The sequence below is a fragment of the Myxine glutinosa genome, chromosome 1 (assembly GCF_964187855.1).
Source record: "Myxine glutinosa chromosome 1, kmMyxGlut1.1, whole genome shotgun sequence".
Classification (NCBI taxonomy): Eukaryota; Metazoa; Chordata; class Myxini; order Myxiniformes; family Myxinidae; genus Myxine; species Myxine glutinosa.
This window is the reverse complement of record NC_136261.1, coordinates 230373383-230397060: the sequence shown is the minus strand read 5'-3', so window position 1 is coordinate 230397060 and position 23678 is coordinate 230373383. Positions and strand designations below refer to the sequence as shown.

Below are 23678 nucleotides of genomic sequence, written 5' to 3'. Positions count from 1 at the left end.
CCATTTAATCCCTGGTGTTGGGCTAGCGGCTAGGGTGCCGGCTTAGGATCCTAGGATCCTGGGTTCGAATCTCGGTCGATCGCCGAATTAATGCCAGGGGGGTTGACTCAGCCTGTCATCCTTCCGAGGTCGGCTAATTGAGTACCAGTTCACTGGTAATTCCCTGTTTGTCGTTGAAGGCGGCAAAAAGGGTTGGCGTCAGGAAGGGCATCCGGCCGTAAAAAACATTGCTTCAAAAAGGGGACCAAAAAACAACAACTACCACGGTCCCCGAAAAGGCCAACCCCCGCTTTGCGGGGAAAAATGGCCTCTAAACGGTGTTTTTTTTTTATTATTATTCCCCCATTTTTTCCGACTGTGCCCTCGTACAATTTCGGGGCTGGGTCGTGTGGCTCTACCAGTAGGTCTACCTACCTGCGCACCTCCGCCACTGAAGTCGCCACCCAAGCTTGCCTAGCTCCTGCGACTACCCTAACTTGGGGAAGGCCCTCCTGGCTCTCTCACCCCGCTAATGCCCTCTCTGGCTTTGGGCTACCCGGGTCCTTCCTTTGGATCCTCGGGCCCCACTGAACACTACACAACTGGCTCCCAGAGCCTACCTGTGGCCTCACCTGGCCGACAGACTACCAGTGGCGGAGTGCCCATTTAACCATACGCACTAATTAAGCCCACACGCCCAGCCATTCCACTCACTCATGCACCCCTCTAAGCACCACATTCCTACTATCTGCACCACAGATGTCAATATCCAAACAATTTACCTACTCCCTCTACCTAACTTTTAAACTACCCTCCCCGGGTATTTGTGAAGGGGTCCATCTTCCCCCATTCCCTCCTTCGCACCATGCACTCCACACCACTCATTCCACACTCCATTTACTCCACACCATTTATTCCACACAATTTATTCACTTGCACCCCATGCAAGTCATTCACTCAACACCATTACACATGTCCACAATACTCCATTCATACACTTTCTCTGGTCATCCCAGACCAATGCCTCATTTCACCAAGTTCATTGCCTCATTTCACCAAGTTCTTTCCCATACTCACACACACAACCATTCTCGACCAATGCCTCATTTCACCAAGTTCCTTCCCATACTCACACACACAGCATCATCTAACTAACTACTTCCCTCTAATACTGGTGCTTTCCCCGTCTTCCCTTATACTAAGCACATCCCTCGTCATTAACATCCATCTAATCTCTCTACGTCCCCTCTACCGGTACAAAAGTCACTACTTAAATCTCGGTCTCCTAAAGTCACTTCTAAGTCCCTAACAATTATCCTAGCCCGCCCTCGGCTAGTTTACACTGCCATTCCCTATAAATCTACTGCTCCTTTGCCCCCCCCCAAAAAAAACAATGTGAGGGATGGTAGATCTACCATCCCTCTACACCGGATACCATTTGCCATCACCATTACTATCAGTCCACTACTCTTGAGCCTCTCGGGGTGGAAATACATTTTCACAGCTCGGCTTCGCAAAGCTGAGCAATGCATATGGGTGGTTGGTCTCCTGTTGGTTGGGTCCGTCCGGCATTTTCGATTCTGGGGAGGAGGCATGCCTGGGCCGAGGTTCCAGGCGCCATCTCGGCGCGGAGCCTTTCGGTGTCCAGCACGATGGCCCAGCCACCCCCGGTTGGAGCACCGCGCCCGCCAGGGGGTGAAGGTCCGACTTCTCCTTCCTCCCCTCGAACCGTGCTGTTTTCCCCTTGCGCCACGGCACGGCACCGACCATACAGGGCGGGGCCCGGCCCGATTCGTGCACGCTGCCGCTGCAACGATCCCCGCCGGCCCCCGCAGCACACAAAGCACACCACGCCCCGAGAGCTCGTGTCGGCTGTACGTCGCCCTAAACGCTGCCCCGGTCTGCGTCGATGCCCGAGTCGCATTCTCACACCACGCGACCCTTCCCATACTCATACATCCCATACACTCCCTTACTGAACTCTCCTGTGCACACTCTTCTCTCGCACACTCAGGTGCACACCACTCAGGCGCACTCACGCCATTCGCACATTCCATTACACACTCTTTAACAACCATGGGTGTGCACTCTATTGCACACCCAATCACCTGCTCCAGTGTGCATCCCCGCACACTCTCTCCAACATGCTCCAGTGTGCATCCTCGCACACTCTCTTCATCCATCTCCCACTCTGTGTCGCACCCACTCTCACTCTCAGTTTCATACTCTGTTTCACACTCGCGCTTCGGCGCACACCTTTCCCTCACACGCGCGCCATTTACTTTCACACAGCTCACCATGGACCTTCCACAAGCGCCCGGGTGACGTCACGATCCCAAGCGCGCAAAAAATCTTTTCGCCCCACAAACTTTCGCACCAAACCTCTTCGCGCCATACACAATCCTGCTTACCTTCGGGACCCTTTTCCGCAGCAGCGCCTGCAAATTCTGATTGGGGTGAGACAGCACGACATCTCAATGCGAATGCAGACTTTGCACGTATTCCATTTTTTCCTCCCGCGATTGATTTTCTAAGTCTGCCGTCTCCTCAACCCCAATTTCCACTATTTCTTTTATTTCAATTTCTTTTTCCTCGACGACCGCCGGTGCTAATAAAATAAAATTTTCTAATTCGGCGGCCGTCGGCTTTTCCACACCCCGTGTCGCGATTTCTACCCCGGTCAACTTAACTGCACCCGGCTCAGGCTCGCTCTTCCCGTGTTTCTCAAATCGCGTTACCCCGTTGCGTACCAATGTGCCCTCCACGCCCAACATGCGATCAATGTCTTTCCCCATCTCTTTTATTTGGCCACCTATTCTGTTTCCAAACCCTTCAATTTGATTTCCCAATTGCTCTCCCATTTTGTTTTCCAATTCTTTCATTTTTGCCCTTGATTTGTCCCCCTCTACTCTCAATTGGTTACTTTGCGCATCCATCTTTTTCTCTTGGATGTCCATTCTCCCATTTATTTTATTTATGTCATTCTTTTGGGCGCCCATTATTTCCTTCATTTTCCGGGTTTCGTCCTTTATTTCTTTCGTGGATTTGTCATTCATTTGTTTTATTTCCGCCATGAATTGTGCCATGAAGGCTTGCATGTCGACCACCCCCACTTGCGCAGCGGGCGCAGCCCTCGCCGCCATGTGCGAGGCGCCGCCATTTTCTTCCCTTGCTACCTCTGCCATCGCACCCTCATCAATCACATCCTCCATTTCTCCCAATTCTTCCCGGGGGTCCTGGGTTGATTCTAATTCCTTTACCTCCTCATCTTCTACCCCCACCGGCATCCGACCATCTTGGTTATCCATGGCACGATCTTAATTTGGATGTAACAAAATTTCGGCTGCTCATAATTTTGAGTGTGTTCGGCGCACTTCGGGTCCAATCCCACTCCTGACACCAATTGTTGCGGATCTCAAACGTCGGCCTTCCCCTTACCAAGGGGGGATTAATCCCCTTGTCTTTTATCTAGCCGACGCGATCCGGGGCTATGACGTTCCTTCCGGTCAGCGCTGAATAGGGTGGTAGGCCGAATTATTCCTATTACCTAATTACCAGCGCCTCCCAGGAAGCAAGGAAATAACCCCGCCCGAACCACGGTTTTAGTGGAAACGCCGAGCGATAGCGAGCCGCGATTCGGGCCGTTAACAGGTACTAAACCCGATCTGAGCGGTTGGAATCGTGCCACGCTTACCCAATGGAAGAAAAGACTGATACGGTCAAATTAAGAAGAAAGGAAGAACAGATTGGTTTATTAATTATTTACACAGGAAGAAGAAGTACACAAAGTGAAGCCTTGAAAACAGTCTTAACTTATCCCCTGGACAAACGGGCCCGCACACACACACACACACACACACACACACACACACACACACACACACACACACACACACTCACACGGGGATGTAGAAGGTTGGGGTTGAAGATCCAGGGATGATGTCCACAGCTCGTTCTCCGGGTCCCCGACTTGTACCGCGAAGAAATGGTAGGACGGACGGCAGGCGCCGCGTGTCGTTGGCACGGATCAGACAATTATCGGGGAAAGGTGAGCTAGGCTGGGCGGTTATTTCACGGCTTAGCCGCGTACGTAATAAACGAACCGGCTGGGCGGTTATACTGGCGGTCTCGGCCGCGTGCGTAATAGAAATACCGGCGCTTTATATGCGCTCCCAGCAAGCCCATGGCCAAATCCGCAACGAGTCCTTGCAATCAGTCAGTATAACAGCGCCTCTCCCAACCAGTCCTCAACAATGGCACTTTCCCACACGAAGTCTTCGAGCCCTTGCACAATCAAAGTTCCCCCAGCGAGTCCTTTCACCAATGCCAAACGTGACAGTTCTCTTTGGTAAAGCGCATATACTCCTTCTGGCCAGTCCTGTGGAAGGGCTTTGCATGCGCGTTTATATAGTGCCGCCCAGCGAACCCTCTCGAATTTGCCAGACGCGCTCTCACCATGCCCCTTAGGCCATGCCCACGGAGCCCTGGTTGGTTGTTGGGGTCTTACCGGCTCCGCCCTTGACGTCTGCTTGACGTGGCCACACCCCCCGACCTCGCGCTCCGCCCCCTTTTCCAGGCCTACCTCGTGGCATTTGGCTGGTTTGAGCATCCTAATGCGAGGAGCAATAGGGTGCAGACTGGATGGTGCCCAACGAGGTCGATTTTAGGGTGGGCTGCAAAATGAACGGGGCTTACTCTTATTTATTTATTTTACACAACCCAGGTATGACTATTGGAAATGGCCTTATCTCACATATACTATGAAATAACTGACGTTCTAAGGTGACCTACGTGTTGCATGTGGACTAACTATGGGGGCAAAACCTTTAACCTTTATTAATCATATATGTACATTTCTCAGAACTGCAACAATATATATACATACATACAAACACAGTATATCATAATTCAGGTCGCCATACTGAAGAAGCATTTAATGTTAAGACACTAGTCATTGGTTTTTGCTCTTTATAGCATGACTAGCAAGGTACCCGTGCTACACACGGGTGGCAATCCAGGAGCAAACAGACAATATGGAAATGGCAAATGCCAAATGCCAAACCGGAAATCCCGTGCCACCTTCAATCAACCGTCAGCCATTGGCAGCCAGACTGTGAAGGATTTGGGCTAAAAACATACTGCAGCTGACTTTTTTCACGCAGTCTATGGCAAAACTGCAAATGCCGAATCCGCGAATGTCATGGGTGGAAACCCTCACATAATTTCCTCGTTCCCCTTTAAACTCAATCTCTCTCTATTTTCATTGCAAACAGCATAATTCCAATGACAAATGAATACCCTTAATACAACAAAATTCAATGTTACAAACACTCGTGAGGTAAACAAATATAAATTATGTTCTAACATGATAACCAATACAGACAAATCTCCCAGCGAAAAAGGGTGGATATGAAACGCTTCATACGGTTTGAAAATAAACATCATAATTGTATTGAGAAATTTATGAAACCTTCCACCCACCTTTGTATGGATAAAAGCGGTGTTGTTTGGGTAGAAACTCATAATCACAATTATACTGAGATATTATCAAACCAGCAAATGTTTCTGCTGAGGCTGTGAATGTGTTTTCTTCTGGATAGGGAGCAGCTTTGTATCAATCGAAACTCAAAATCGTAATTGTATTGAGGAATTTATGAAACCTCCCACCTACCTTACGACATCCGCTGGGACCCCAAAACGTTCCACAGAAAGTTTGGTGCGCCTTGCCCCAAAACTAAGGGAGTAGTTTGGAGACGGACAGACAAAGACAGACAGACAGACACTCTTTTATAATATAGATTTCATGAAATTTATTTCTTGTGGGATTCACTTTGGAAGAGAAGGGTTTAAGAGACTAAGGAGAACTCAGGTGGAAGTTTGGAGTTGCAGTGAATTTGAAATAGTGGTGAATCCAGTAGGGCCAAGAGAGACTCTGTGGTGGAGTTGGTCAAGCCTTATTGCGTTGTCCTCACTCGTACGAGTTCTCTTCACACTGCTGCTCAGTGGAATTTTCTTCACTTCTGAGATGCAGTGGCATCCTGTTTTGAATATTGACTTTTACTTTGGAAGCATTCAAGACCTGTGAGCCCTTCCCCACCCCCTCTACTCCCCTCCCTCCCCACCCCCATGCTCTCTCCTAGAGATTGTTTTCACCACCACCATAAATGTAGTGAGGGAAGGGTCATTTTATGTATCCTCAAGAATTTCTATAAGTTGAACCTTTCCAAGACCTAACACTTCAATTGCTTTACAGGAAAAGAGGATGAAATTACAATTCTCACTTCAATACAATGAGTGCAGTCATTACGATTTCACAGTTCTTCTATTCTTCAGTTTCACTAAAGCCTTACACTCACACCATGCTGGTTCAATTTCCTGGCAGAACTTTGCAAGAGTGAAGATGCAGGTGACCATGTCTCTGGCGTCGCTTGTTGGGACATCAGAGAGCATGAGTGAAGAATCGCTCCGCCGCTCACTATACACCATTCTTGCCTACTCAGAACTGGACTCCAACATGCAGGGTTCCAGCCTGCACCAGCAGGTACTACATCCTTTAAGCATGCTCATTATCCAAGTCTAATAGACTAATAAAAGGCTACCGGCTCAACGCGTAACAAACTGCGAGGGGCAATGGGGTGCAGACAGGATAGTGAGCAATGGAGTCGGTTGGAGGGAGGCTGCAAAATGGACGGGGCCTACTCTTATTTGTTTTACACAACGCAGATGCAACTATTGGAAATGGCCTTATCCTAAATACATACGATGAAATAACTAACCTTCTAAGGTGACCTACGTGTTGCATGTGGCCTAACTATGGGGTGCAACCTTTAACCTTTAATGATGTTACCTGTGTGGGTTCTCAAAACCGCAACAAGATATCAATAGGTGCTGCATGGCTTGGTTTAATTGGGGTGAGGAAGGGGATGGGGGAGGTAGGGGGAAGTGGGTCTTTATTAGTCCCCTACCGGTGTACACCGGAGGGGACTATAGGTTTGCACGCCGTTCCTCCGTCCGTCAGTCCGCCCGTCAGTCTATCAGTCCGTCACGCAAAGAACAGCTTTCCGGACTTTTTTTCTAAACTCTTAATGCTAATGATTTCAAACTGGGTACATAGTTTCCTCATGATAAGTTTCAGATCAAGTTCGAACTTCACGACGTTTCGATCATTTTTGACAAAGTTATGGCACTTTGAACTTTTGGAATTCTGATAATTCTGATGATCCTTAACTCAGTGCCATTTTAAGTTTTAATTTCCTTTTAAAAAGATTTTCTCTGCAATAATTGGACCGATTGAGATCAAATTTTCACCGTAGGGGGGACTCGGTCTGTAGAATATTTTAATGGTAATTATGACGTCACAGGTCACGTGGTTCGGCCGCCATATTATTTTTCGTGAAAACACGAAAACACCTTTGTCCTCTGCAACGGCTGAACAGATCGAGGCCAAACTTTGCAGGCAGAATCGCATACCCATGACGAACAAAAAAGTCAGCGGGCATGACGTCATGCGTCACGTGGTTTCAGAGTTATGACGTTTTTAAGCATGAACATTTAAAATTGAGCTCCTCCCTCATTTTTGATCCAATCGAGGGGAAACTTCACAAATCTGTTCAGCATGTCAGTCGACTAAAATGTCCTTTTGGAATTTGCGATAGGGCACGTGGTTTGGCAGATATCGTTAATTAAACGAAAATATTTTAAAAATGGACCTCTCTTGAATCGCCAGTACCTCAGACTGTGAGTTGGTAATTATATAATTCACACAGTGCAATACGTGCAGGCCGCTCCAAAGAGCGACCTAGCGGGCTTATCAACGAGGTGAGGCATGACACGCATGTGTCTCAGCATACCTCAGATCAAGTTTGAAAACCAGCATCAACCGTGCATAAATTTGCATATTCGATCATTTTTGACAAAGTTATGGCACTTTGAACTTTGGTAGGGGACATGTATTGCAGCGCAATACTCAGAATGCTTGTTTACTTTTGCTTCATTATAAACAATTTATAATGGAAAGGCTACTTCCTTATGATTTCAAAAAGTTCGCATGTTACAATTTCTCTAATTAAAAGTTGTTACCTATAAACAGATTATGGGTTTGCGCCATAACTTTGCATCCATAACTACCCATTGCAGTTTCAGAATCTCTTTTTGGAATAAAGAAATAAAAGCACTGCTATAGTTCATGTGCTCAGTGCTTTGTGGAACTTCACAGCGTCATAATATTTGTAATGAAGAGTGGGACATTCCTTTAGTCACAGTCTAACATTTTCAAAAGGCTCTGGTTATGAATAATCTTTCATTTTAAGGCTTCACATGTCTGGAACTATTTCCACACTTTATTTGTGGAAAGGTGTATTCTGTATGTGTGAGAAGTGTTATGATTTATGGGAGCGAGACATGGGTAATGAACGTAGAGCAGCAACGAAGGCTGGAAAGGGTGGAAATACGAATGGTTCGGTGGATGTGCAGAGTATCGTTGAGAGAGAGGAAGACAAATGATGAATTGCGAAAGATGATGGGAATAGAGCCTGTGATTGATGCTGTGAAGAGAAACAGGTTGAGATGGTTTGGTCATGTGTTGAGGAAGGATGAAAGTGACTGGTTGAGAAAAGTGATGGAAATGAATGTAGAAGGAGGTAGAGGACGGGGAAGACCGAGAAAGACGTGGCTAAAGATGGTGGAAGAAGAAATGTGGGCAAGGGGGTTAACAAGGGGAGATGCAGAAAATAGGGCAAAATGGAGAAGATTGTCATGGGGACCGCAAGGCTAACCCCCGCTCTAGCAGGGAAAATGGCCTTAAAATGCCTGTTGGTGTTGTTGTTGTATTTGTATCGACCTTCATCAGAGCTTTGCTTAGATTATTAATTGTCATCCTGCTTGACATAATATTAATCATTTTACTTGCATGAGACACATAATATGTTTCTAATTTATCATCTCTGGTCATAGCTGAAAACCTGCACGAGAACATATGTTCATGTCTGCATTTAATCACCATACTATGTAAACAACTATTTTAAACTATAATTAAGCCTCCCCTGTAAGATAGGCCTTCCGGTTGGAATCCCAAAGTCCCATTCGGGACTTTCGGAATGAAATTTTCAATAAATAATGTGGATAGACAATATTAGAGTTGAACATGACCTAAGTATAGACCTTTCATCATTTTTCACCATAACGACTAAAGTTTGTTCGATCGGAAGGAAATTGCCCTCTAGATAGCCTAGATTAAGGTGCATTTATATTTAATTTACATCATACCCCTCCAGGTGAAAGGTCAAGTTCTTACACCCCTTGGAGTACTAAACCACCGTTTAGCCTTTTCTCCCTTTTTTGCCAATGTCCGAGCTGTATCATGGAGCTGGCTGGGACTTTCAGAATGAAACTTTGCAACAATAATTGGAATAAAAAGTTTGCGTGGTTGACATTTTTTTGACCCTGACCTAATTTTTAAGGACATGACCCAATTATTGCCATTTAAAATTTTTCCATCATAACTCCACTAAGATTTGTTCGATTGGAAATAAATTACACTCTCAAGATAGTCTAGATAGCCTTTTGCATTGTTTATAAAATTTATTTTGTAAATAATGCAGGTGCATTATTTACAAAATGAAGTGCATTTACGCTTAATTTAAATCATTCCCCTCCAAGTTAAAGGTCAAGGCTTGCAAAAGGTCAAATGGCGTTTTGAAAAAAACAAAAAACATGTTTTTTTGTCATCACTCAATTTTTCCAATGTGAAATCCCAAAGACCGCTTGGCTTTCCAATATGTTCTTGCATCATAACAAATGTACCTGCATTGAAGTTGTGCACCTGATATTTGATTTGTGTCTTTGATCTACTTTTTTTGGATTGTGACGTAATTAACAGAAAGCACCTTTTTAAAATCCTAACTTTAAAAAAATTCCTTCAATTTTCAATATGTTGAGTTTGATGGATAGACTGTAGATGGGGACAAATTTTCTTATTTTACACCCTATCCTTTAATTTGAAAGGTCAAGGTCATATGGCAGTCCAAACAAAATATGCCATCTTTGGCATATTTTGCCAGTGTGCCAAAAGGAAGTGGTGGGCGATCGCCAAAGGTAAGGGGGAGGCTTACTCATGGCGATCGCTTTGTGATCGTAGACTTAGTTTAAAGGTGCCATGATAGTTTTCGTGTCGAAAAATAATCCGATAAGATAGGGTAGTGGATTTAAGTTGCCATCTGAAGGACAGCATAACTCCGGCCTGAAAAACACTGAGGTAACAGTTTGTAGCTTGGTCACCAATCAATCCCATACTATACAGCTCAAAAGCAAGCATGCTCCCTAATAGGCTTTCTTGGTGCCAAATTGATATCAATACGGTTGTGCTTTAATCTGTTTTACCTATATGTAGGTAAAGGAGCTGGTCGTGAACCTTCACACCATCCTGTCTGACACAGTCAGAATGAAAGCATACAAGAAGGATCCAGAGATGCTTGTGGACCTCATGTACAGGTATGCAAATTGGTTTAATTTATGATGGAGTGTAAACCAAAAAAAGATACTTATTGGAAGATATTTCATGAATAAAGATAGTTCTTGTTTGTACATTCCTCATTATTTCTTACTTTTTGGCCTGTCATCTAGGATCGCAAAGGGCTATCAGACATCCCCAGATCTCCGGCTAACATGGTTGCAGAACATGGCACGGAAGCACGCTGAGAGACGCAATAACGCTGAGGCCGCACACTGCATGGTTCATGGTGCTGCGCTCGTTTCTGAATACCTAGCCATGCTTGAGGACAAGACATACCTTCCCGTCGGCAGTGTTAGTTTCCAGGTGAGATTGAATGAGATGACACAAAGATTTATCAGTGCAGAAAAGCAATAAAAAGATATGAAATGATTGACAGAAATATGTGAATAAAAAAATGCTCCGTGGAATTTGAGAAAAAGATGTCGATTGTAGATATTAGGCAGTAGATTTGTAGTAAGAGCTCACCATATTTTTAGCACCGTGGAAGTAGAAAATCATTAGGAGTTAGAAAAAAAACATTGGGCAAAAAGAAAGAAGTACGGATCGTGAGAAAATTAAAAGAGCAACAAAACGAAAGAATGGTGGAGGCTGAGGAAGCAAACCATGAAATAATAGAAGTAGACAGTGCTGAGAATGTTTATAACAGTAGCTGTGATGAAAGTGCGCTGTTGCTTTGCTTCACAGAGGATCTCAGGAAATGTTCTTGAAGAATCGGCCGTCTCCGATGACATCCTTTCACCTGATGAGGAAGGCATTTGCTCTGGGAGCTTTTTCTCTGAGGTTGGATTGGTGGGACTGCTTGAGCAATCTGCTAACTTATTCTCAATGGTATGATGAATTCTAATATCTATTTTAAATTTTTCCTTTCTAAGTGAAAAGCTATCATTAAAAAGCCTTCATTATAATCAGCATTAGCTTTCTTTGTTACGTCGGTTTACTTTGTCCTATCCTTCACGATAAGGAAAGGAGTGAAAATTAGTTAGTTAATTGAATAATTTCCTTGGCCAGGCTCAGATGTTTGAGGCAGTGAACGAGGTTTACAAGATTCTCATTCCCATCCACGAGGCACACCGTGACACTAAAAAACTGGCCACATTGCACGGGAAACTTCAGCAGGCATTTGAGAAGATCAACACGCAGGTAATGGTCTCATCAATTGTCACATTTCCACATGGAATTAATGAATTATCAGACTATGTGAGAGTGAATGAAAGGTGACATGTTAAGGATGACTATCTCGGAATATCTTGTATTGAATTGTACTGGCACCTCCTTCAGCTCCCTTTGAACATTTATAGGTGACCATTTATGCCATGTAAAAAAATTCCATTGCTGTAGCATTTTCATAATCATTCATCATCTAGAACAATAATAAAAATGTCTGTGGATTACCTTCAACTTTTAAAGGTTTTATGCTTAGAATGTTCACTGCTGCAGAAGTAGTAGTCATAGTAGGAGTAGTAGGAGGGACTTTTTTATTTATTTATATTTTTTTGTATACAGAATCGAGGCTCGTGAAAGAGCTAACATTTATCACAGAAAAAAAATCAAACAGACACACAAAGTATATAATAAGGGGAGTGGTAGACAAGATGGGGAGAGAAGGGGAAGCACACAAACACAACATTTGAGAGCAGGGACATCGGGAGATCTGTGGGAGGGAGAGGGCTTGGGGGGAGGAAGCATGGGAAGGGGTTGAAGTAGTATATTTTGGGAAAATATTTTCTAGTATTCGTAGTAGTAGTTTATTTGTCAAATTATAGTGGCTGGGCTGGCAGGATGATCTAGAGGTACGCACACACACACTTGCCTCGAAGCTGTCTAGCCTGGGTTTGAATCTCAGCCCAGCAATAAACTGTCATCCCAGTGTTTCATAGGAGGGGTGATTCATCAACGTGTACCATCCCTCGGATGGACGTTAAACTGGGCGTCTCGTCTACCAGCATTAGGTGTTGGACATTAAAGATCCCACGATGCCCTTCGCAAAGAGTAGATGGCATTGCATCAGTGATACATTCGTGCCTTTAAGCAAGGATGCTACCCCGCAGCCTTATGCTGCATACAAAAAGAAGAAGAAGATTATAGTGGATGATTGCTTCTGGCTTATTACTGATTGAGTAAATGAAATCTGAGACCTCATTGACCAATGGCAGACAACATTACAGCCATGCATGACACACGGAGGTTGACTATGCAATTTCCAGTCACCTATTGTAAATGTCAAGCTGAGAAAGATGGCTGTGATGGTACAAAAGGTAATTGTTATAGCTGAGCCAAAGTTAAATCTGGAAAATGTACTTGTATGTGCTCAGGACACAAAACGAATGTTTGGGACATATTTTCGTGTGGCTTTCTATGGAGAAAAATTTGAAGGCCTTGATGGACAGGAGTTTGTATACAAGGAGCCTGCCATTACCAAGCTTCCAGAAATCTCTCATCGACTGCAGGTACATTGTTTGTGTAATGTTATGTAGTCTTGAGCATGATTTGCTGGCCTTCTATAGGCCATAAATTACTATGGGCTGAATGTTTTCCTCAAATAAAGAGCCATGAAGGTCATGGCCAGCCATCCTTGATTGGATGTAGATTCAGTAAGCAATGAGTCCTGTACAGTGGAAACTCGACACAGGTCAGCATTGATGCTGCAAGTGGTATTTTGTTAATAAGGCTCAGTGACTCATATTCCCTGCTTTTCAATCACATCCAGGTGTATGGTTGCCACTATAATTCTGTCAATTTTAATATTGGTAATGCATTTCAAGTTTACATGATATTTTGGCAGCAGTTTGCATGTTGAGGACTGCTAAACTTTCTTGTCTACAGGCCTTCTATGAACAGAGGTTGGGTAATGGTGTCATGAAAGTCATTAACGATTCAAGTTCTGTGGACCGCAGCAAGCTGGAAGCTGATAAGGTAAATGAATTACCTGATAAAAATTATGACCTGGGAAAGCTCACCGAAACTTAGTAATAAGCAGAATTCTTTATGCTTTATGAAACAAGAAGTAAAACACATAAAATGTCACAACAGCCCATGCTTTTAGTAATTTTGCTGTACGGAGAAGGCCGGCAGTTGGCCATCTTTGGTCAGATTACAAAACAAAATCTTCTGCATATATATACTCTCTTGTATTGCTTTGTGCCAAGTTTGAACAAAATCAGTCCATGCATGTCCAATGAATGGTTGGGGACACATTTAAGCAACAAAATGGCCGCCAGTCGGCCATCATGGATCAGATCTCGAAAAAAATGGCATGCATATGTAAGCCATCATTCATTATCTGTGTGCCAGGTTTGATCTAGATCAGTAAATGCATTTCCGAGAAATGGTTGAGGACGTGTTCAATATCGGGTTTTTTACAACTAAAATGGCCGCCAGTCTACCAATCGGCCATCTTTGATCAGATCACAAAGTAAAGTGAGGTGCACTTGCATGCAGTCATGTACTGTGATTGTGCCAATTTTGAACAAAATTGGAACATGCATATTCAAGAAATGGCTGGAAACACGTTTAAATAACAAAATGGCCGCCAGTCGGCCATGTTTGATTTAATCGCGAAACAAAATGATGTGCATATTGTTGTGGAAAACCATTCAGGTCCACACAACTTTAGTCCAACGGTTTGGTTTAATTGCATTTAGATCATCACATCATTCCTGTAAGTAGAAATACACAATAAGCATACGATGCGACATCTCATAAAGCCATTCATATCAGTCAATGCAAGCAAGCTAGATATTCTATAAAGGCGTACCATTAACGAGGCTACCGATGTAACATGTCACAAGGGAGAAGTCTCGGAGCACTGACACAGCAACGGGTCTTATAGTCACGCCCCTAGCGGTGACAACAATGACAGCGAGCAGCGAGCATCCCCACCCGGGTTCAGTACGGATACGATTTCACTACATTCACCCCCCCCCCCCCCCGTCAGAATTATACGGCCGCGTGGCTAAAAGCGAGTGAGCGTCAGCATGAATAGGGCGCGGAGTATCAGTCGGCCCAACCGTATCGGGCCGGGCGGCGAATTTCTCTGCCAGCACGCGTTCGAAATTCCCCGGGTACGGCGTCTCGTAACCCTGTATCCCCGGTGTCAGAGGCGTCAACAGGGTCGGGTGATGAAGGGGGTAACGCCAAGTCGTCGGACCCGGGCAGTCTCGACGGGGGGAGGGTCGGTGGACTGTCGGCGATGGGAGCGTCGGGAGAGGCCATAGTCTCATAGATGGGTTCGACCGGTTCGTCCGATTCCCTACTAAGGTCGTCGACCCCGCAAGGGGCAAGATGACGAACGGAGACAGTAGTCTCACGACCATCAGACGTCATCACACGAGCATGCTCAGGATTAGCCTGGAGAATCTGCACTTTGTCCACAAGGGGGTCGTACTTGCTCGCGCGAACCGCCCGTTTAAGGTAGGCCGGCCCGGGCCCAGCGAGCCAACTGGGCAAAGACCGTATACACCCCGAGCTCCTGGGGTGGTGGAAAAGTCGCTCGTGGGGAGTTTGGTTAGTTGCCGTACTCAGGAGTGCCCGGATTGAGTTCAACGCCGCAGGTAGCGACCAAGCCCATTTATCGAGGCCCCGGCCGTGGGTCCGGAGATGGAGCATGACGGCCCTCCAGATAATCCCGTTGAAGCGTTCGATCTGCCCATTAGCCTGGGGTCTGTACGGCGTGGTGTAACTAGACGCAATGTTGTTTTGGAGCAGATAGCCGCGCACCTCCTGAGACAAGAAGACTGCACCCCGGTCGGTATGGACATAGGCCGGGTAACCGAACATTGAGAACAAGTTCTGTAAGCATCGCATCACCGTGGCAGCAGTCATGTCCGCGCACATATAAGCAAAGGGGAATCGTGAGTACTCATCAACGATAGTGAGCAGATAGCGAGAGCCGCTCGACACCGGCAAAGGGCCCTTGAAATCCATCGCCAAGCGTTCCCACGGGCGTGTAGCCTTCACCAGAGTCCCCATAGGGGGGTTATAGAAACGCGGTTTGATTTCCGCGCAGATAGCGCAGTCGCGACAGATACGGCGGATATCGTCAATCGAGTAAGGGAGATTCCCACTCCGCACGAAATGAGCGAAACGCGTTACGCCGGGATGGCCCGCAGTAGCATGCAGCACCCGTAGGCCCTCCAACGAGGTGATACCAGCACATGTAGTCGGGCGTGATAAGGCATCGGCGGCCTGGTTATCCTTCCCTGGGCGATATTTGATGGTGTAACAGAAGTCGGCGAGTTCGATACGCCAGCGAGTGATTTTCTCGTTCTTAATGCGCTGGGCGTGTAAGGTGTCGTACATGAACGCAACGCTTTGCTGGTCCGTGATGATTTGGAAGCTCCGCCCGAGTAGGTACGGGCGCCATCGCCGAATAGACTCGACGATCGCATACGCTTCCTTTTCAACGGACGAGTGCCTCCGCTCAGCGGAGGTAAGAGTCCGTGAAAAGAAAGCCACGGGACGTCCCCCTTGGGAGAGGGTCGCCGCGATGGCCTGATCCGAGGCGTCACTTTCGAGGACGAACGAGCCGCTCTCGTCGATGGTCGCTACGGCGGCTCGGGCGATGTCGGTCTTAAGACCTTCAAAGGCCGTCAATGCGGCCGAACTCAGGGGAAAAGTGTCGCAGGCCACAAGGGGGCGAAGTTTCGCGGAGAAATTTTGCACCCATTTGGAGTAATGGGCGAACAGCCCAAGGGCGCGTTTCAGGGACGCCCGATCGCAGGGAGGGGCCATGTCGAGCAAAGGTCGCAGACGTTCCTTATCCGGAGAGACAGAGCCATGGGTCACGGTGTACCCCAGTAGATCTATGGTGCGTAGGGAGTATCGGCACTTATCCTCGTTCATAGTTAAGTGATACCGTTGCGCGACCTCAAGGAAGCGCTTCAGATTAGCGTCATGGTGCCCTTGGTCATATCCACAAACCGTAAGGTTATCGAGGTAGACGAAAACATCGGTTAAGTGCTCCCGCGCAACGAGGTCATCCATGGCCCTCTGGAAACAAGCGACCCCGTTCGTCACCCCAAAAGGCAATCGTGTAAATTGGTACAACCGCTGCCCCGACTCGAAAGCGGTATAGATACGATCCGCCCTAGAGATAGGGATCTGGTGGTACGCACTACGGAGATCGAGAGTACTATAGACCGAATACTGGGATACCTGTTGCACTAGCGCGTCCATCCCCGGAAGGGTGTAGGCATCCAGCTGTGTAAAGCGGTTAATCGTTTGGGAATAGTCGATTACCATGCGTTTGCGATGGGCCTCGCTGCGCACCACTAAGACCTGAGCGTGCCACGGCGACCTGCTAGGTTCTATGATGCCGTCCTTCAAGAGCTGAGCCGTTTCGTCCGCAATGAATTGCATGTCCGCGCGAGAGTAGCGTCGCGATTTTACCGCGACGGGGGTACAGTCGGAGGTTAGATTGGGGAACAGCGAAAGCGGCCGGACGTCCATTTGCGCTAGGGCGCACACCGTTAGCGCGTCGTCCGGCCCCACAACAAGAGTGTCAGGCCCACCGAACTCCATTACCAGACGTCCATGCAGCTTAAGAAAATCGTGTCCTAGCAGAATATCAGCACATAATGCGGGTAAAACCATAAGGTGTACATCAGGGAAAACCCGTCCCTTTAGCACGAGTTTCAATCGGCATTCCCCTTTCGTGCTGAGCCGCAGTCCCTGGGAAGCCATGAAGATCCGTCTCGTAGACCGCCCGATCCGCCATCCATGCCTGAGCACAAGTCGTTGGTCGATAAAACTATCCGTAGATCCGGTATCCACCAAGGCCTGAACACAATGGCCCTCAACCATAAGGGGAATAAGGGCTTGAGCCAGGCCAGACGAGGCAGCTGGGAGCGGGACTGAGCCCCCCGAATGGGTCGGTCCAGCCTCGCGGGTGGATCCTACACCAGCAGCAGTTTTGCGAGCGTGGCCGGAGGCTGTGTTGGCCATGGGGATCCCATTATCGTCATCAGAGGGCTTTCCCCAGCATTCCGGTGTTTCGCGATTCAAAATCCGACGAGAAAAGGCCTCCGTAGTATTTGACATTGCCTTTTGACACTCCTGGCAGATAAAGGCTTCCGTAATATCCGAAATCGCCTTTTTACATTTTTGGTCGCTTTGACAAGAGGCTTCCGTTGTATTCGAAATTGCCTTTTTACATTGTTGGTCGCTTTGACAAAAGGCTTCCGTAGTATTCGAAAGTTGCCGTAACTCTTTTGACGGGGCGGGGGCCGCCGTTAGCTCGTGGGCGACTCGAGGAGTACGAGGGGCTTGGTGAAGTGTGGCCCGTGGTTTGGCCAAGGACGCGGCCTTTGTCCCCGATGGAGAATGAGACGGCGGTGGCTGTCCGGTGGCGCCAATCAAGGTCGTCTGAGCGCCCAGCGGGCCGCAGAGAGCGGCCCTCCCCTTCGAAGTCGGGTAAGGCGCTGGGCTCGTGGGTTCTGCTACGAGCCCGTTCAAGGTTGCTGCGCCCGCGCGGCCGCGAGCCGCGTGCCGTTTTCTTGCACACTTTCGCGTAATGTCCCTTTAGCGAGCACAAATGGCAAATAGCGTCACGTGCCGGACACACGACTCGGGCATGACGAGGCCCTCCACAAAAAAAACATGCGGCCCCGCGCAAGGCCTTGGGTCTGCTGGTCGTAACGGCAGCTGTCAGGGTAGGGTCATCCTCCGGAGCATCCCGGAGTTCAGCAGGCGGATCCACGTCCTCGTCAGTGGTACTCTCCGGCCGGGCGTGTAGTGAGGTGCCCGCCAAAAGGCGCGTGCGATCATAGGCGTTCGATTGCATCCGCGCTTCGGTATACACCGTCGCTTGCTCAACCGCCGTAGCGAAGGTCAGGTCGGTCTTCTCCAAGAGTTTGAGACGTAGTTCCTGGGAGGAGACCCCTGCTATGAAGGCATCTAAAAGTCGATCATCCTTAGCCTGCTCGGGAGTCCGTGGCTCCTTGACGCTGTCCAGCATGAGCTGCCGGAGCTCCTGGGCGTAATGATCCATAGGCTCGTTGGGCTGCTGCCGTCGCGTCTGCAGCAAATAACGCGCATACACAGGGCTTTTTTCTTTTATGTAAAGCCGCTTGAGCTCCGCGATGGTAAGATCATACGTCGTGCATTGAGCGACCGCGTGGTAGACCCGGTAGTCGATTTTTGAGTGTAATATCGCCAGCTTCGCGGCAGGCGTCGGAGCGGTCTCAGGCTCATCAAAGAGATGCTCCAGTTGTCGGAGCCAGTGCTTGAGTTGCAAGCCTCCGTCCGTGGCTTGTGGGTCGGCGCTGAAAATGGACACCGTCAACGTCTTGTTGCCAGCCATGTCAGCAGATCTTAAATGCAATTAAGTGTTGTGGAAAACCATTCAGGTCCACACAACTTTAGTCCAACGGTTTGGTTTAATTGCATTTAGATCATCACATCATTCCTGTAAGTAGAAATACACAATAAGCATACGATGCGACATCTCATAAAGCCATTCATATCAGTCAATGCAAGCAAGCTAGATATTCTATAAAGGCGTACCATTAACAAGGCTACCGATGTAACATGTCACAAGGGAGAAGTCTCGGAGCACTGACACAGCAACGGGTCTTATAGTCACGCCCCTAGCGGTGACAACAATGACAGCGAGCAGCGAGCATCCCCACCCGGGTTCAGTACGGATACGATTTCACTACACATATGTATACCATTGTGGCGGACACGAAAGCACTGACGTGGTAACATCACCCCGCACACCAAGTGGGGGTGGGCCATGCCCGGGAGAGAGGCGTGGCCTCACGATATACACGGGGCGCGCAGCCCTGAGCAGCTCAGGGTTACAGTGAGCTCTTGAATAAAGACTCTTACAAATTACCGCGTTGTCCGCTTCCTCCTTGCTTACAAGCAGCGCGCGTAACACCGCGCTTTACTGGTGACCTCGACGTTGGATCTGCCGTAGCGATCCTTCCAAACACGACGCCATTGCCATGGCCAACAACGCGATGTCGGTTAAACTTCCCGAATTTTGGGAGGCCCAGGCCGAAGTTTGGTTCGTCCAAGCCGAAGCCCAGTTTCAGCTTCGGCGCCTCACCGGCGACGACACGCGCTACTGCCACGTCATCGCCTCCCTCGGGCCCGGCACGGCCGCTCGTGTTGTGTCCATCCTTCGCCACCCACCGGACGGCCACAAGTACGAGGCACTCAAGCGGCTGTTCCTAGCCACGTTCGGCCTCACGGAGGACGTACGGGCCGACCGCCTCCTGGATCTCCCCGAGCTCGGCGACACGCGCCCGTCGGTCCGAATGGACCATATGCTGTCGCTGTTGGGCGACGAAGCCCCCGGTTCTCTATTCCGGGCGCTTTTCCGTCGCCAACTTCCAGCACAGGTACGCCTCGCGTTGGCCGGGACCGTGCTAACGGAACCCCGAGCATTGGCCGCCGAGGCGGACAGGTACTTCGCGGCTTCGGACACGCGGGCGAGAGTCGGTGCGGCCGTCGCGGACCTCGAGGCTGATGCTGCTGCCCACCTCGTGGATCCCGAGGCTGATGCTGATTCACAGCATCAGCTTACACAGCATACGCAGCATGCTGATACGCACCTCGTGGCCGCCGCCACACCCCGCCCACCGCCGCGGCGAAAACCGCCACCGTGGGGAAAACCGCCGGCTCCACCGGCCTGGCGGAGCCAGCCGCACTCCTCCAGCTCCACCACCTGGTGCTGGTTCCACGCCAAGTTCGGCCACGAGGCTCGACAGTGTCATCCGCCATGCTCCTTCAACAGGTTGGGAAACGCCCGGGCCGGCGCTCGATAGTGGCAATGAGCGCCGGCCGTTCGAGCAGCCTGCTGTTCATAACGGACACCTTATCCGGGCGCCGTTACCTGTGCGACACGGGAGCGCGGGTGAGTGTCATTCCTGCTGGTACGTCGGACAAGCACGCCGCGGGCGGGGGCCCCGCGCTGCTTGCCGCGAACGGGATGCCCATCCGTACGTACGGAAAACGCTGCCTCTCTCTGCGGTTCGGAGGGCAGGTTTTCCGATGGTCGTTCGTCATCGCCGACTTGCCCATGGCATTGCTTGGCGCGGACTTCCTGTGCGCCAATGGGCTCCTGGTCGACGTAAAGCACAGTCGTCTTGTCCAGGCCGAGACGTTCAGCTCGCTCACTTGTGCGCTGCCCAGCTCGTTGAGCAGCTCACCGAGCGGCTTGCCAAGCGGCTTGCCGAACGGTTCGGTTCCGGCCACGTTGATCTGTACGATTCCGGCAGCGGACGAATTCACCCGCCTCCTCGCCGGCTTCCCGGCCCTCACGCGGCCCACCTTCTCGGCGGGGGCCGTCAAGCACGGGGTGGCCCATCACATCCCCACCGTCGGGCCACCGGTCTACGCCCGGGCACGCCGCCTCGAGCCGACGAAGCTGGCGGTAGCAAAAGCGGAGTTCGCTACCCTGGAGCGACTCGGCATCGTTCGGCGCTCGGAGAGTGCTTGGGCCTCGCCGCTGCACATCGTGCCGAAGCCCGGCGGGGGATGGCGACCGTGCGGGGACTATCGCCGTCTCAATGACGCCACCACCCCCGATCGCTACCCCGTCCCCCACATTCAGGACTTTTCCGCCCATTTGGCGGGCATGTCCTTCTTCTCGAAGGTGGACCTCATACGCGGCTACCATCAGGTCCCTGTCAGGCCGGAGGACGTCCCGAAGACGGCGGTCATCACGCCGTTCGGACTCTTCAAATTCCTGCGGATGCCCTTCGGTCTGAAGAATGCGGCTCAGGCATTCCAGCGGCTGATGGACAGCGTCCTGCGCTACTTGGATTTTGTATACGTCTACCTGGACGATATCCTCGTCGCCAGCGCGTCCTGCGAAGAGCACCTACACCACCACCGCACGCTCTTCGAACGCCTGGGCCAGCATGGCCTGATTGTGAACCCCGCAAAGTGCCGGTTCGGCGTCGCCGAAATCGATTTTCTGGGGCACCGCGTCACCAGGCACGGAGCCGTCCCCCTGCCGGCCAAGGTGGAGGCGGTGAAGGGGTTTCCGCGCCCCCGCACGATCAGGGGGCTGCAGGAGTTCCTGGGCATGGTGAACTTTTACCATCGGTTCCTGCCCCGTATCGCCCAGCTCCTGCGCCCCCTGCACGAAGCTCTCCGAGGTAAGCCGGGCAAAGGCGACGTTACCTGGACCGAGCAGATGGACGTGGCGTTCACGGGCGTGAAGCTCGCCTTGGCTAACGCCACCATGCTCGCGCACCCGGCGCCCGATGCACCGATCGCCCTCACCACCGACGCCTCGGACTACGCGGTGGGCGCGGTGCACGAGCAATGGGTGCGTGGAGCTTGGCAACTGCTGGCGTTCTTTAGCCGGCAGCTTCGCCCACCCGAACGCCGTTACAGTACTTTCGACCGCGAGTTGCTTGGGCTTCACTTGGCGGTCAGGCACTTCCGCCATCTGCTCGAGGGCCGTGCGTTCACGGCCTTCGTCGACCACAAGCCGCTGATCTTCGCGATGGGCAAGGTCACCGAGCCGTGGTCGGCCCGGCAGCAGCGTCACCTCTCGGCCGTGTCCGAGTACACGACGGACATCCGGCACGTCGCGGGGAAGGACAACCCGGTGGCGGATTGCCTTTCCCGGGCCGTCGCCCACGCAGTCCACCTCAGCATCGACTATGCCCGGATGGCAGCGGACCAGGCCGCTGACCCTGACGTCCAGGCCTTGCGGACCGCCGTCACGGGCCTCCGCGTCACCGAGGTGCCGTTCGACGGCGCGGGTGCGGCCCTCTTGTGCGACGTCTCCCTCGGGCGGCCTCGCCCCATCGTGCCCACGGGCTGGCAGCGCCAGGTGTTTGACGCCATCCACGGCCTGTCCCACCCGGGCGCGAGGGCCTCCCAAAGGTTGATCGCCGACAAATTCGTCTGGCATGGCCTCCGGAAGGCCGTCCGCGGCTGGGCCAGGACGTGCCTCGCGTGCCAGCGCGCCAAGGTGCACCGGCACACCCAGGCCCCGTTGGCCCCGTTTACGGTGCCGGAACGCCGGTTTGACCACGTCCACGTGGACCTGGTGGGACCTCTGCCCCCCTCGCGGGGTTTCACCCACGTCCTCACCATGGTGGACCGCACCACCCGGTGGCCGGAGGCCGTGCCCTTGGCGTCGACGATGGCGGCGGACGTCGCGCAGGCTTTCATCGCCACCTGGGTCGCCCGGTTCGGCGCCCCCTCAGACATCTCGTCCGACCGCGGCCCCCAGTTCACCTCGGAGCTCTGGGGGGCGGTCGCGCAGGGGCTCGGGGTCCGGCTGCACCGAACCACGGCCTACCACCCCCAGGCTAACGGCCTGTGTGAGCGATTTCACCGCTCATTGAAGGCCGCGCTCCGGACCACCCTCCGCGACGGCGGCTGGGTCGACAGGCTCCCCTGGGTCCTGCTGGGCCTCCGGACGGCGCCCAAGGAGGACCTGCACGCATCCGCGGCGGAGTTGGTCTTCGGGCAACCGCTGCGGGTGCCGGGCGAGTTCCTCCCCGACTTCACGGCACCATGGTCCGTGGCACAGCAGCGCTTCGCTCTGCAGGAGACCGCCCAGAGGTTCGCCCCGGTGCCAACGGCACGCCACGGGCACCCACCGACGCACGTCGCCCCGGAGCTTCGCACGGTGGAGTACGTCTTCGTCCGCCACGATGCCCACCGGACACCACTGCGGCCCCCGTACGACGGGCCTTTCCGCGTGCTGGAAACTGGGGTGAAGCACTTCACCCTGGACATCGGCGGTACTCCTGACCGTGTTTCTGTGGACCACCTCAAGCCGGCCCACCTCGACGTGGACCATCCACCGCCAGTGGCCCGACCCCCGCGTCGGGGCCGCCCCCCTGCGGGCGGACCCCCGGCACCGCCCAGCCCCGCCCCCACGCTGCCCCCCGGTCCTGCACCCATCCCAGGGGCAGCCGGAGGCATCCCAGATGGCATCCCTGCATCCCAGACGCCGCCAGTCGCCAGAGGGCGCTTCGGCCGGGTCATCCGTTTGCCCCGCAAACTGACCCTTCAGGTGCGCGCGGATTCTGGGGGGGCGCGTGTGGCGGACACGAAAGCACTGACGTGGTGACATCACCCCGCACACCAAGTGGGGGTGGGCCACGCCCGGGAGAGAGGCGTGGCCTCACGATATACACGGGGCGCGCAGCCCTGAGCAGCTCAGGGTTACAGTGAGCTCTTGAATAAAGACTCTTACAAATTACCGCGT

At 51.1% G+C, this 23678-nt stretch overlaps 1 protein-coding gene across 2 annotated transcripts in view; it reads left to right on the top strand.

Annotated features, from left to right (window-relative positions):
- The window catches only part of LOC137434950 (dedicator of cytokinesis protein 7), a 264889-nt gene that overhangs the window by 219929 nt on the left and 21282 nt on the right, over positions 1 to 23678 (top strand). For both annotated transcript variants that reach the window (XM_078784918.1, XM_078784912.1), the window contains exons 38-44: positions 6362 to 6520; positions 10367 to 10467; positions 10600 to 10792; positions 11174 to 11317; positions 11498 to 11629; positions 12802 to 12936; positions 13313 to 13402. In XM_078784918.1, the coding sequence (XP_078641044.1) occupies positions 6362 to 6520; positions 10367 to 10467; positions 10600 to 10792; positions 11174 to 11317; positions 11498 to 11629; positions 12802 to 12936; positions 13313 to 13402 (954 nt within the window). The remainder of the gene's footprint in view (positions 1 to 6361; positions 6521 to 10366; positions 10468 to 10599; positions 10793 to 11173; positions 11318 to 11497; positions 11630 to 12801; positions 12937 to 13312; positions 13403 to 23678) is intronic.